This window comes from Adiantum capillus-veneris, chromosome 30, assembly GCF_014529385.1.
Source record: "Adiantum capillus-veneris isolate H3 chromosome 30, ASM1452938v2, whole genome shotgun sequence".
In the NCBI taxonomy this organism is placed as follows: Eukaryota; Viridiplantae; Streptophyta; class Polypodiopsida; order Polypodiales; family Pteridaceae; genus Adiantum; species Adiantum capillus-veneris.
In genome coordinates, this window is record NC_140960.1 from 26,020,529 (window position 1) to 26,036,402 (window position 15,874).

Here is a 15,874-nt window from a genome sequence, read left to right on the forward strand (position 1 = left end):
AAGTGGTAGAAGAAGAGATACATTTTTGTGCCCACACAAGGCGCCAAAAACATTTTTCCTAATTGAGGAAAATAAGGCCACACTAGCTTAAACCTCTCTCAAAATAAGGCAAGCTCAAAATCTAACTAGGAATTTGTAGTTTCACTAAACCTTGGTTTTTTGTGAACACTGAGTCCCATAGCTCAACTATTTTTCTTGGCAAAAAGGTTGTGGTGTTCACACCTCATCAACAAAACTTGGTATGTACAGGAGAGTTGGGGGGGTCATGAGGTGTGAATAGCCCCCTTCTAGATTTTAGTGCAATACAATGGTATGCAAGGATTGATGGTCGGTGTAATCATGCTTTGGCATCCCCCATGAGCCACTATATGGACAATTGAGCTCAAGGAATTGCTTTTGCAATGGTTAATTTGAGAACCTCCATTTGTTGCCCTGCCTGTGCATTGATTCAATTGCTGAACTTGTACCAACGGGGTAGGATAGTTGGTTGGTATGGCTCGTTGAGTGTGAAAGGAGAGGTGACAAGCTGCTAATTGCCGAGGTGCCTTAGATATAATGTAACTTATGCAAGCTTGTTTCCGATGCTGTCCTCATTGACTGATGGTTTCATGAGATCATGCTTCCTGTCCTCATTCGCAGATGGTTTCAAGCTTTGGAGCCCAAGGCTTTGCTTTTATCATCACCGTCAGCTTCGGCATAAGCTGTGTGTATACCTGCGGGCCTTGCAGCTCTAATGTGATTCCTTCGTCCTCCTGATCTGCACTATTAATGTGTGTACCACCTTCCTCTGCCTTCGCCATCGCCTTCACTGTCGTGGATGTCGTGTTAATTAACTCCTGCTGAATATCTTCATGGGGAGCTACCCTCGTTGCGCCAAAGCGACCCCAGGACATGCGCACCCGCTTGGCGCGAGAGCGCCTTAGTAGACGCAGCGCCATCGGAGACTTGACTAAATCATTAATGTCTTCATGACTCATAAGCTGTTCAGGAGAGTTAGAGATAGCGGCATGATTGTGCAGAAGAAGGGCAATGGTGAGGTGCTGAAGGGCAATGGTGAGGTGCTCCTGGGGAGTGAGGCGCGTGTGGAGGCGGGGCATGGGGAAGAGCACATATACGTGGGCAGCGCCTGCCATGGCATCCGCGTCGGCGCCCAGCCCAGAGGCGCGCTCGTGCAGGCGCGGTGTAGTTGGATTACCTGCAACCGTGTGGAAGGGAAAGGAGGAGCGCGGATAGTGGGCGACGAAATGGCCGGGCGAAAATTCCAGCAAAAGCTCGCCCACCTTCATGTAGTCCGCTGACGGCGCCGACGAGGCCCCATTATTATATTCTGCTGTAGAGGCCGGCACCTCCACCTCCACCACCCTACCGCCACCAGCCACATCCACCACTGTTATGTAGTTATGCTGTTGATTCGATATTGCACTGCAGGATGATTTTCCCACCTGTACTTCTGCCGCCCTCAAGGCTGCGCATGAGCCATGCATATTTCCCATTCTGAGGGATTGAATGTCCCAGCCTATGGCGCAACAGAGAGAGAGGTACGCTGCGAGCCTGGATTAGAGAAGGGAGAATTGGATGTGGGGCTGTGGAGATGCAGAGATCAAGCCCTTTATAAATCGACATTAGAGAGAGTGGGTATACGTCCTGTCTCATGCAGTTAATTATGAGAAACAGTACTAGTGCAGGTGGGCGCAAGCGCAGCTCGTGAGAGGAGACAATGTCAACTGCGGCAGGTGCCTGCAGAGCTCGACAAGCGGAGCCCATGCCCATGGTAACTAACTGGCAAGACGTGCCTCTCGCGATCCATTCTGTTGGCTGGCCAGAAGGTGACTATTGCACGGTGCTCATCTCCACCTTTAGTACCCGTCCACATTCATGCCCCGGCTCGTCGCTGGCCTCTCACTGCTCAAGATGTATAAGTTACTTACTAGCGCCTTACGCGGTCCCCAGCCCTCTTTGTTTGCACACCTCATCTTGCCTACTACAGCCCATTCATGTCACATCTCTGCTCACCTTAGCACTGTTTTGTCTCGCACTGTTTTGTCTCCTTCGATTAGCCAGAAGCACTAGAAAGGCACTAGGATGGGTCGGACATATTTAGCAAACAATTGCAAAGACACTGCCATCAAGGTCAACATCGGGTCAAGGGGCTACCATATGGGCCATCAAAATGTGGTTGAAAATAATGGGGCAAGCAACAACCGATAGATCTCTAACACCTTGGCGCTTATCCACAAAAACCACACCGTCGACAAAAACATCAACACATTAGCATAAACAAAAAACCTATTGCCTTTCAAACAACAACCTCTAATATGAGCAACCATAAACAAAAAATGTATCTTTCAAACAACCACCTCTCACGTTGGCAATTAATAGCTTATCGCAATTCTGCAACACTTGCCAATGACCTTAATTTCTACACCCATCACTCGATGCTTGATCACTCTACTAGGAACGTGACCTCAGAGTGGTACTATCAAAGATTCTGTAAGCTACAATATTAGGTCGATATTGGCATCACTACGATTTCTTGGACAAGCGACACCATTAGAGACATAATTTATACCACACAAGCATGGCATAATAGACAAGAAGGGCTCGTTTAAGAAACACCAATACTTTACATATACTAAGGTCGCTTGAGCGATGTGTAATGTTTAGAGGTCGCTTAAGTGACAAAGGCACGGCTGCTTTGTCTTTAATAGTTGTCATTGTGGTACCGATAGGCTAGATTGTTAGTTCTGTTGTCTCTCTTGAATTCTCTTTTTTAGGGGGTCTATTTTATGTTTCTCTCTCTCTCTCTCTCTCTCTCTCTCTCTCTCTAGCACACACACAAACACACAATTTGTGATACACACATTGTAGATGCACACACAACATATATGCATATGCATATACTCATGCGCATATATATACACGCACACACATACACACAAAGACACATACACATATACACACATACATATTTGAAACACACACACAAACAGAAACATCTTGATAACTAAAAACTTGTTGAAGCTTTTGTACGAGCAAGATGTGTTTCTATCATCTTATTTAGAATGAATGTGTTACAAATGAATCACTACATGTGTTAGTCAATTATTATTGCAACACTTTTTGAAATTTTCTAATTAAAATTTTTGAAAAAACATTAACAACCAATAGGATGGAGCAACTCACTACATAATTAGGAAAGAATATACAAAATAACAAAAAGAATCTATACATCTCTAAAAGTGATGGGGCAATTTAATCAAAGATGCGAAACAAATTAGTGATGATCCAAGTGATCAGTGCTGGCTCTGATCACCTTTATCCTTTGAGTCGCACTCTAAGTTGTGGCTAAATATCAGAGTTGAAATGTGGGCCTAAATATGCTGGCTTGGTTTGGTTTTACAGTTTTTTTTTTTGGGTTTGAAATGAGAAACATGTGTCAAAAAAGCTTAATGGGTCAAGATTGTGTAAGTTCTAATGGTGATCCAAAGGGTAATTTTCACGGTGATGTCACGTGGCACGAAAGAAGCCTTATATGCACAATGAGCGGATATTCTACAGGGTATATATATCATAGTGAGACAAAACATTTAACCAAGTAAAGCGAGAGAAATCTCATGGAGCTCTCCCTCCTCCACGTGGATGCTACAAGTGGCTACCCTTGGCAGTGCTTGGTGGCTTGTGCGTTCAATGTAGGCGGAGGTAATGGTCACTTGCAGCTTATGGTGTTGTTGAGTGGCACTATAAGACTCTATTCACACATAGCTAGTTCATGAGTGTAATGGATTAATTCCTTTTAAAGAAAGTATAAAAGAGGGAGGTAACGAGGAAGTCATCTCTGGCAACCCCTCTCCAAAACCTTGAAGAATAGATGAGCCATGTTATATAAATCGAATGTTGTGGAGGGGATGCAAAAAAGTAGGAGATGTAAGGACGAGAGGAGATTAAACTAAGAAAAACAAGTGTTTTTTTTTGTGTGGAATATAAGAAGGAGCTTGAGGGAAGCTTGGGGAGAAGGCTTTAAGGAATCTTAGAAAAATGTCGAGCGAGCTTTGGGAAGACCAAGAGCGAGCAAAGTCAGAGGGGGAAGGAGATATTTTTTTCTTCTTATTTGTGTGTTTGATGAGCAATGAAATCATGGAGATTGGCGTCACCAAAAACAAGAAAAAAGAGGAGGGCATATCTTTCTTCTTTGTTGTTAGGGGATATAGGTTTGTAAGCTGAGTTGAGAAGATGTAGGGCATCTAGCTATGGAAAAATAGTGAGAGATGACACATAGCACAAATAACTTGGCTCAAATGACACCTAGAATTCTCACAAATGGAATCATGAATGCTTAAAATTAATAATGTTTACCAAACTGGAACTTGATTACAAAACTTAATCCTTAACAACACTATGCTATCACAATTAATTTCTCATTAATTGTGACATGTTTGTGACCAAAGGACAACAAGGTTGCTATCAAAGGGTAGTGTGGGAGAGGGTGCAAACTTTCTCATTCTACTATGTAATCTTCCCCTTAAAATCTACAACACTTTGATTCTTCCATGATCTTCCTATCATCCTTTGAATATTTGAGAGTGTGAGAAAGAATATAATCCCCTTCTTAACCTTATTAATGTGCCATATTTCCCTTCTTCTCGCTCGTAATTATCCGAAAAGAAATCGGGAAGGACCAGTCTTGGCACACCCACAAATAGCATAACTGTCTCTCCCAACCAACAAAGTCATTCGTTACCATCCATATTTGTGCTCTTGATCTTCAATTCAAGCTCCGACTTCTCCTTGGTTTGAGCCAATTGAAGAAGTGGTGGAAATAGATTGCATCATGCCACCTTGGCACACCCACTACCTTGCAACTTCTAACAAATTATGACATAGCTATCTTACCTAACCAACAAAGTCATTGGTCACCATCTAGATCTTCTCCCTTGATTGCCCATGCAGAATCCTAGCTCCATTCTTGGTCGAAAACATACAATTTGATTGGCAGTTAATGCACGGAATTTTTTTCTTTGAAACTAAGTTGCAAGTAAATGTATAATTGTGATGTAATTGTATAGCTTATACAGTATACTAAATTCAAACTTAATATGCCACTGAGACATATTAATTTGGGTATTAACACATCATAAGCTGTAATTGGTCAAGATAATGGAATTGCTTTTCTTTAGCTAATATGGCAGATAACTTGATACATTAAGCTTGAGTATTAACATAAACCTTAAAAAGATGGCTTTATGGCATAAAGAAATTGGTTCAAATGATACCTGGAATGATTATAAATGAGAACTTGAATGTGGGAAATTGATAGTAATTAACCAAATTGGAACTTTATAACAAAATTTGACCATTCACGGCACTATGCTATAACAATTTATTGTGGTGTGCTCATGAGTAGAAGACAATAAAGTTGCTAAACAAATGAGAGAGAGAGCGAGAGAGAGAGAGAGAGAGAGAGAGAGAGAGAGAGAGAGAGAGAGAATCCCCCTCCCTCAAGGTCATGAATGTCACACACACACATAGACATAGAGATTCCCCTTCTTTAGTCACCCCCCTTCCTCCCCTTCTCGAAGTCAACATTCCACTCTTTCTTTAATTCTATTGGCTTCTTCTTCTCCATCTTTTTTTCGTGTCATGAAAAAGAGTTTCTTTTTATTCCCTTTTTCCTCCACAACAGTCATAGTGTCATGATTGGTGTGGCATGGAAAACAAGGTTGATGACATGGAAACCGAAATGAAGCCTGCACAAAAACCATTGGAATCGGACCAAAAAGTTGTGCAAAGGGGAAGCTGAGTAGTTTTGGTCTCTATGGTGAGGCTATCCAACCCTTCTAGTGCTTTTAGTGAGCTATGAAAGTCCCTCATCCTTCTCCCTTTGCTACTTTTTGAGTATTGTTTGCCATGCTTTTTGTTTTCTTTTTCATACTCACCTCCCTTCCCTATTATGCAGGTAACCTACCTCACCTTCCAACCTCTTGCCCTTTATATAAGGTAACCCCCGAGCTGCGCTCATAAGGCCACTTATCTTTAGACGCTTGGCATGACATTACTCTCAAGCAATATAGAGATATATTTTCTTGGTCATATAAGGACCTTATGGGAGCTGATCCTAGCATATGTCAGCATAGAATACCCCTTAAAAATGATTTCAAACCATACAGACAATGTCCTTATACTTACAATGATACATTCACAAAGACGATCAAAGAGAATACATATAAGCTTAAAGACGTTGAGTTTATCTGTGAGATCGAAATATAGATTGGGTGTCATCAATTATTGTAGTGCCCAAAAAGAATGGCAAATTGCGAGTGTGTGTGAATCCCAAACAGGTAAATGATTTCTCCATAAGAGGCAACTATCCCTTACCCATCACAGATCATGTGATTGAGAGAGTGTATTTTATTTCTAAAAAAGTCATAGATAAGAAGTTTTAAAAATAGTCCTTGAATGCACATGATATACTTAATTTACAGATAGTGACTCCCCTGATTGAGGAAGTGCAAGACTTATTGCATCTGTTTGAATTCATAGAAATGTGTCTTCATGGTAAGACAAGGGAAGATTTTGGGGCACATTGTGTCTAAAAATGGAATTTCAACGGATCTTGAGAAGATACAAGTTATTGTTTCTCTTCCAAGACCGATAAAAGTTCTAGAGGTACAAGACTTTATGAGCCATTGTGTCTACTACGGAAGGTTCATCTATATGTATGCAATCATTGTAAAACCGTAGTATTCTCTCATCACAAAGTTTAAGTGATCTGAAGAGTGTGAGAAAGTGTTTCAATTGTTGAAATAGACCTTGATTTTTGCTCCAATTTTGAAAGCTCTTGATTGGGGTAAGATCTTTTATGTCCATGTAGATGCATCCGCATATGCAATCAAACACATCTTGGAGAGAACAACATGGTTTTTTCTATCCATTACTCAAACAAACAACTCAATACTATGGAAATAAATTACACGACCATGGAAAGAGAAAAATTGGGGATGAGCTATGCAGGCACAAGACAGATACAAAATGTACGTTGATGGGAAACGTCAGTAAGTAACCTTCATAGAAGGGGAAGATGTACTTTTTGGTATGTCAAAACATTCAGCAGGTCTAAAAACTAGGCCAACACCTAAATTATGTCCAAGATATTGTGGACCTTTTACAATACTCAAGCGAGTTGGAGGTATGTCTTACAAACTCTCCTTGCCTATGCGTTGTCATATTTGTTTGGTTTTTCATGTAAGTTGATTACGTAAACACGTGCATAGAAACATCAATGTCATTGACTAGCAGGTTTCGATTGATCTCTTTTGGTTGTTCTAAAGAAAAACTTTCCCACTTTTATGTTCGAGGATGAAAACACTTTTCCATGAGGGGAGTAATGTCACACCAAGTGTCTAAAGACAACCGGCCAATTTGAACTGATCTAGGGGGTTTGCCTATATAAAGGGAAAGAGGTTGGGAGGTGAATTGGGAAGGAAGACTATTCGTGATGTGGATGATAAAGGTCAGTCATTTGAACCTCCTTTGTGGGGCTATACCAGCCAAGTCCAAAATTAAAACTCCAAAGGCCAAGTCATTTTTGTAGGGTTGTGTTCAAATGATTGGGTACATACTTGAGCATTTGTACTATAGATCATCCTCATATGGATGGTATAACTAAACATGTTAATCAAGTGCTAGAGGATATGGTAAGAGCATACATTAGCAAAAGGCAATCTAATTGGAAAGATTATCTCCCTATTCTTGAGTTAGCTTATAATAGTGCAAAGCATGTCATGACTGGTTTTAGTCTTTCATGCTTGTCATGACCCAGTCGCATGAACATAACACCATTCTTGGCTTATCATGATTTACAAACTTGTCATCATGTACGTCGCCGAGTATTAGTGAAAACAAGTGAAAAGACAAATGTAATAAAGGTGCGCTTAGAAAAAAATTAGTGTTCTTAAAAAGAAATTTTCCACTTTTGTTCTCAACGACGAAAAGGCTTCTTCACGTGGGGAAACGCCAAGCGTGGAAAGACTAGGGGCCAATCTTATATGAGCTTGTGTTAGCAACTGGACACACCCCACGGCATCTAACTACTCGGAGACTATTATTTTTTGTAATTATTCATTCATTGAGAAAAACCTGATTTTTCACCTTGTAATTATTGGGACTTACAAAAGTTTCAAGATTGTATCCCAGTTTTGCTAAGTTAGAGTGAGTAGATGGTTGATTTTGAAACCTTAGGGTTTGAGAAGTTGTAAGGTATATATACCACTTTTTGACCTTAATGAAAGACCTTTTGTCAAGTTTTAAAAAAGAGTCTGTGAGTGAGCGTACTGTGTACGAGAGAGAGTGAGAGAGAGCTTCATCTTGTCGCTACGTGTGCTCCGGTAGTCGGAATCGAGTACAGAGAAGTGCAACGTGTTGCCCCCGACGAGAGCTACGCGCCGATACCTACATTGCGCGCGTACTGCCCGGTTGTGCGAGCTCCTTCTAAGAGCTTCTTCGGGTGTTTGGGTAAGCATACGTTGTCGGATTTTGCATTGCAGCATATCCATGCGTTCACATTGAGTAGAGCTACACATTAGGCACTTTAGATTTCAGACACGAGGACCTGTAAATTTCGACCAGACATCCTACGCGATTCTGCACCAGGTGTTTTGGGTTGGGAATTTGGTTCAGAGACCTTAGGGAGAGCGTCCTATTGGTGTTAGTAGAGTCTCCTTAAAGTTTCGTTGCGTTCTAGGCAGTAGTCGAGTTCTAGAGTAGGAGTCGGAGTGGTAGAAGCGGTGAGAGGAGAGCTTGAGAGTCCGGAGAGACCAAAAAGAAACCAAAAAACACCATTATCACCATTTCACATGATAGGTAGGAGTATAGTAAGTAGGACATCATGATTCAGGATCTAGAGCATTTCATGCATGTGCACTTGCTTGATTAAGTCATTACAAGTTTGTAAAAGACGCAAAAAGAAGGTTAAAGACGCAAAAGTGTGTTTGAAAGCCTAATTGAAGTCCAAAAATTGTTGTGAGTGTTTCTGATAGATCTATAGAGCATCAGGAACATTCCTGTCAAAAAAAAGCAGCAGGAGACATCCTATGCGTAGGATGTCTCTAGGCTAATCTGGGAAGAATTTTGGAATTTTAAGTTGACCAGTGCGTTCAGGAGGTAGGGTTTACCCTAATTTCAACTGGAAAGTTGAAATTTTGCCATATCTTGACAGGATAAGGCCAGATAGACTAAAATTGCCAGACATCCTACCCAAATAGTGCCAAGACATTATTTTGAGACGAGAACCATAAGATGACTTCATGAGCATGTCTTGCATGATGTATTGAGTGACTGAGAGGGGTTTCACCTCTTTTGAGTTAGAAAATTGGGCTCAGAACAGACTTTAGCACTTTTGACTGAAAAAGACAAGAACAACTGAAATTTGGGACTTTTGAAATCCAAACCAAAATCTAAGCATACCACTGGGTTACTGACACCAAGAGGAAACTGTGGGACAAGTCTGGGGTCAAAAAGGCCAAAAAGACATCCTACGCGTAGGATGTCTTTTGGGTGATTTAGGACTCCAAACTGAATTCTGAGTATACCAAAGTGATCAGCATCTCAAGGGGATCCTGGGGTTTGAGTTTGAAACAATTTTGATGAAAAAGACATCCTACGTGTAGGATGTCTAATGCATGAAATTGGTGCGAGGTTTTGACTGTGAGCATAGTAAGGTGTTATATGGCCTAAGGCAAGACTCCTAGTCAATTTTGGTCCAATTTGGAGTTGATTTGACTGATTAATATCATCAACAGATTTTCAGAGAAGAGTTTTGACTCATTGACCAGCTAATAGGAGCGGGGGTGCAATTATGAGACTAGAGCGGAAAGCGTGTTTTGGCCAGATTTTGACCGAAATGCCAAATTTCTGGTAAACAGGGCAAATGGAGTCCAAATCAAGAAATTTTCGAGCCTAAACCGCATCTCGCAAGAAGATAGGAGCACATGTCAAATTCCATAAAAAATGGTTTGGGGACCTCCATTATAAGAAATTTTCACCCCATTTTTTGCTCATTTTCACTATTGACTTTGTGGAGAGAGCTTCTGCACCTAGAGCGGATCGACCTTCTAGAAGCTCCACCACCTTGAGCTTTTCATGCATGATTGTCATTATGTCGCGAAAACTAGCGTAGGGGTCACACACAATGCGAGCGGTAGAGGCCTACAAGTAGAGACAGCGCCCTAACGGCTAACCCAAAAGCAACAAGACTTCATCGAAAGCTTACCCTAGTCTAGAAGACCAGTCCTGGATAGTCAAAGGTTGTAGGAAACCATCGGGAAAAACCCTAATTCCCAGAAACCCGCAAGAAGCCACCAAATGGGAAATTGGCGAAATGGCGACCAAATGCTACCAAAACTTATGGGGAGGAGCATCTCGACATACTCGACAAGTCTATATGACCCACATGACTGAAAAATGACCCAAGGCAGCTCTAAAAGTCAGAAACGGCATCAGACACACAAAGCGTCAAATTGCACTTGCGGCCAAACCGCAAGTCCGTTTGCCACCAAACTTCACGAGTGGCTTTCCTAGACCATCAACAACCAAGTCCTATGGTGGTAGACCACCACAAATTATCAAAGGTGTGTAAATGCAATCGCGGGTGCTTCTAGGGCGACAAATTGCCAAATGGAGCTCCGGTGAAGCCAAAGTCGACAAAAACCATACGGTAAGGATCCCCAAGGGATCCGGAAGCTATAGAGACCAACATCGAGAAATTTCATCGCCAAAAAGCACTCCAAAAGTCAGAAAACGGCACGGAGGCTCTGAAGTCCACACATGGAGTTATACTCTATCCATTTCACTTTTTTGTTGAAATTAGGCTCAAAAGGGACTTAGGGGGGCAAAAGGCAAGCACTGGGAGCACCAACACTGAAAAAATCACCAGGAGACATCCTACGCGTAGGATGTCTCAAGGGCACTTTTTGGCACAGACTCCAACAATTTTTGTCATACACATGTTCTGAATGATAGTCACAAGACATACACCAAGTTTCATGACATTTGGATCAATTTTGACCTCAGATGCATGAAAAAAATGCAAAGTTAGAGCATAGAGGCAAAAATGGGCCATAGACCTGCCAAATCTTGTCCAAATCTCATGAAACTTGCACAACACAATCACCAACACATCAGCAACCAATCTGTGTGGTCAGGGACAAAAAATGATGAAAAAGACATCCTACGCGTAGGATGTCTATTTGACCTTTTTGGCATGCAAGTGAAGATTTATCACTCTAGATCCCTTTACCTCATCATCAAGAGCCCATATGTCAATTTTGAAGCCATTCTAATCACTTTTGACCCCCAACATCTTCAAGATACACTTTTTGAGCCCTAAAACACCACACAGATCCCTACAAGCATCAAATCCTGTCCAAATTCAAATCCAAGAACATGGCCATGCTCCATAAGCCATGGACAACCCACAGAACAAGTTTCATGTCATTTCGATGAAAAAGACATCCTACACGTAGGATTTCTTTAGCTTAAATTTAGCCTTCTGTGCAAGCAATAACATCATGGGAGCCAAGACCATGGTGCAATAAGCCCATATACCAATTTTCAACCCATTTGGACATCAATTGCTATCTATGATGGACATTCTACCCAAATGATGACCTAAAGCCTAAATCAGCCCAAAAAGCCAGTTTTTGATATCCAAATTCAAATCCAAGCATATAGCCATGTTCCATGAGCCTTACACTACCTACATGTCAAGTATTAACCAATTCTGATGAAAAAGACATCCTACACGTAGGATGTCTAGATGAGAATTTTTGGCCAAATCTGCACTATGAGCACATGCACAGCTTCACAAGTTCCTTTTTAGCTTTATTTTCAATTTTCAAGTCATTTGGATAAGTAAAACTCAGTTTCGCAGCTAATATGGAAAAAACGCTAATTTCGGACTACTGAGTACAACAGGATTTATGGCAGCCTCGAGGTCACCAGCAAAGAAAAAAAGAATGACTATCAAGGATTATCTGGACGAAGTAGAAACCTTTGTCATTCCGGAAGGGACACTCAAGCCCACCAGCACTTGGATACAAGAAGACCTTTTAGAGTCAAACGACTTGAAGATCTACCAGGGAGTGTTCAAGGATACTGAAGGCAATGTGATAGAACTACCAATGCTGCCAAGAGAGCTCAATGAATTTGCAAGAAGCAAAATGGCCGGCTACTTAGAGAAAACTGACCTCCACAACTACTTCGAAGCAATACCGGCAGGAGTGGACATCAAAAGAGTATGGGAGTTTGTAACAAGCATCAAGGAAGATGGAGTGGCCAAGGTCACAGATTTACAAGGCAGACCAGATACAGAAATCATAATCACAGAGCGGGTGGTAGCCCATGCACTAGACCTCTCCAATGAGGAATATAGTGTGACAAAAAGAAGGGACGAAGTCAAAGTGTACAAGGAAAAAAGGCAAACTACATGTTTGAAGACATTGCCAACCCAAAAGTGGCAATTATGAGCCAGTTGTATAACCAATACTTCCACATGTGCACTAAGAGGCCACAGAAATACAGGATGCCGCCAGGTGCAATTGCCACAACGTTCACATGGGCAATGACAAAAGGCACCCCAAAGATCATCAACTACGCGGCTTACGTACATGACAGTTTGGTAAAAATGGGCAACAAAAATCCAACTTACATAGTGCCAGGAGAGCTGATAACCAAGGTGGTTTATGGGGCACTACACGCCAAAGGAAGGTGGCCTGACCCACCATCTCAGAATGATTGGCTAAGGGTGAAAGAAGAAAAGGAAGATGAGCCGCAAAGGGCACCAAGGGTAGCCATGAGGTTGAAAAGACGGCTAGAGCCAGTCGAAGAGGAGCAACCTGAGCAAAAGAAAGGAAAGAAAGAGTTTTCTCAAGTGCCAGTCAAAGAAACTAGGTCACAGAAAGCGGTAAGACTCGAGAGGCTGATGGAGAGTTTTCGAGCAGAAAGAGCCCTCAAGGGCGATCTAAACAAACTCTGGAAGCCATCTCTCGAGTCTATGTCTAGATCATCCAGAAGAGTGCAAAGGGACCACTTTGAAGACTATATCAAGAATTTCGAGATGCTTGATGCAGCAGCGGAAAACATTCCCCATGTCCCTTTCACAGAGGAGGAAGTGGAGCAGATAAGGTAGACATTGTTAGATGAACACGAAAACCAAGAAAGAGAGCGGAAAACAAAAGCAGACAGGGATTTAAAGGGCGAACCGACAACTTTACCAGAGAGTCCTAAACCTAGGCCACAACCATCTCCACCGCACTCACCACCTCCCAGCAGCCCTCCAAAAGAAGATCATGCAGCTGAAGACAAGCATGAAGAAAGACAAGAGGAGGAGCCAGAGCAAAGGCAAGAACCCGATACAAAAGAAGAGGCCAGGCCGAAGTCTGAGAAAAAAAGATTAAACGAGGCCTGTAAGACATTTTTGGACCTGCTAGCTGCAGGCTATACAAAGGAAGAAGCCGCCACAGTCGCATTCGACTTGGCGAGAACAGGGCACGAAGAACAGATGCAAGGCATCCGGCTAGTGGAACTTAAAGAGATGGCTACAAACACTGTGGACCTACACCCGCCCTCAAATGACTGGGACGTGGTGATGACAAAGCTAGCCGGATTGCGAGCCCAATCTATGGCTTCAGAGAAAGATATGATAACCCTCAAAGCCACTGAAGAAAAGGCCAAAATGGAAAGAGATTCTCTGAGAGCACAAAGACAGAAGCAAGAAGAGAGAGAAGCTGACCTCCAAGCCAGCTTGGCAACGGCTCTACAAAACTGTTGAGCACTAGAAGAAGCCAATGAACTTGAGGAATGCCAAGGAGAGAACAGAGTTGGATCAGGAAGCAAGCATGGATGAAATCCTTGAGCTCAAGGATCAATTAAAAGTCAAAGATCAAACCATCCAGAGGCTGCGAGTATCACCTGCTAGAGTCAGAGCTACTAGCTCAACTCAAATAGTTCTCGAGATTTAGATATATGAAGAACAAATGCAGGAACTTCAGAAGGATGTGACTCTCAAGAAAAAGCAGAGGCTAATGATGGCAGAAGGGTCTATTGTAATGCAAACAAGAATGGAGGAAAGCCAGAAATCCCTACAAGAAGAAATAGAGAGCATGAAGACGAAGCTCGAGGAGGTGGAACGAATAAATGCTGAGCTTAATGACCTCCTCGTGAATATGGGGGGACAAGCAGAAGCAGAAAGGCAAACACTCCTTAGGCAAATTGAGGAGTTAAAAGGCCAGCAAGGAGGAGAGGCGGAAAGCTTAGGGCCAGCCGCCAACGAAGGAATCGACATAGAAAATGTGGCAGAGCCTGTGGACACAACCATGCAGGAGGAAAGCATAGCAGGAACCTCTCAAGAGCCACAGAGTCTAACATAAGAAGAAGAAGAAAATCTGCGCAAAGCAATAGAGGCTGAGATAAGAGAGAGCACCAAAGAAACCTTGGAATGGGAGCAAAGAGTGTTCAAATCTATGTCCATTCAGAAAATCGACGCCAGCAATATCAGGCGTGAGTGGCTGCAACCCTCTCTCCCATATCCATTGCTTAAATATGAAGCAGCAACAATAAATAAACGAATCAAAGAAGAGCCAACGGAGCCTCTCTACAATGCAGACACCTCGAGGCCAGAAGGAGTGAAACTAATTGTGGATTCTCAGCCGAAGTGGAGGAAGGTTTGGCTTACGAAGTATCCACAATACTTGATCCATTTGGTAGAGGCCCCTAAACATATCAGAGACAATCTCAGCTTCTATCCTCTACCAAGGGTTAGGACGTGGAAAGCTCAAGAAGTTTTGCAAAGAAGCCAACCCACTTGGATGAATTACCCAAAGATGCCAGGTGTGAAGGCAGGGGAGAGAATAAGTGTCAATTACATAGTGAAAACCCTCACGGGCGCCATACAGTTGTTCACTGGCTCCCCTGACTTGACATGCATTATGCTCAAAAAAATCTACAGAACAATCCTAGCGGTGTTCGAGATCTTCAAACCAGGCCAGGTGACTGACATCATATTCTTCTTCCAGGACACATACAAGTGTGCGTATGATCTGTCAGGTCAGCCTTCCAAGGAGGTGATACACGCGTTGTATCAGAGAATCATGTTTCTACCAACTTATCACCTCCAGGCTTTTGAAGAGGCATTTTATACAGGATTCTTCACAATAAATACCGATATCTTTGGCCCAACCATGCTTAACCTACATGCCAGATACGAGTCACTGTTGAAGATGCGCACAACGATAAGATGAAGCAGCTGAACAAAGCCATGTCGAGGACAACATGAACAAGGAGGGGGGGGATGTTAGAAGCTGGACACACCCCACGGCATCTAACTACTTGGAGACTATTATTTTTTGTAATTATTCATTCATTGAGAAAAACCTGATTTTTCACCTTGTAATTATTGGGACTTACAGAAGTTTCCAGATTGTAGCCCAGTTTTGCTAAGTTAGAGTGAGTAGATGGTTGATTTTGAAACCTTAGGGTTTGAGAAGTTGTAAGGTATATATACCACCTTTTGACCTTAATGAAAGACCTTTTGTCAAGTTTTACAAAAGAGTCTGTGAGTGAGCGTACTATGTATGAGAGAGAGAGAGAGCTTCATCTTGTCGCTACGTGTGCTCCGGTAGTCGGAATCGAGTACGGAGAAGTGCAACGTACTGCCCTCGACGAGAGCTACGCGCCGATACCTACATTGCGCGCGTATTGTCCGGTTGTGCGAGCTCCTTCTACGAGCTTCTTCGGGTGTTTGGGTAAGCATACATTGTCTGATTTTTCATTGCAGCATATCCATGCGTTCACATTGAGTAGAGCTACACATTAGGAACTTTAG

At 42.4% G+C, this 15,874-nt stretch overlaps 1 protein-coding gene across 1 annotated transcript; it reads right to left on the minus strand.

The window, feature by feature from the left end:
* Positions 1–476: 476 nt before the first annotated feature.
* LOC147417697 (uncharacterized) lies at positions 477–1,539 on the minus strand. The gene has a single exon (XM_086507522.1). It carries the CDS (start codon positions 1,491–1,493, stop codon positions 630–632), a length of 864 nt encoding a protein of 287 aa, XP_086363648.1. The 5' UTR covers positions 1,494–1,539; the 3' UTR covers positions 477–629.
* Between the last annotated feature and the right edge of the window lie 14,335 nt (positions 1,540–15,874).

What these genes read in the sequence shown, in the direction of transcription:
- LOC147417697 (XM_086507522.1), bottom strand. Translation starts at nt 1,493, where the DNA reads ATGGGAAATATGCATGGCTCATGCGCAGCCTTGAGGGCGGCAGAAGTA.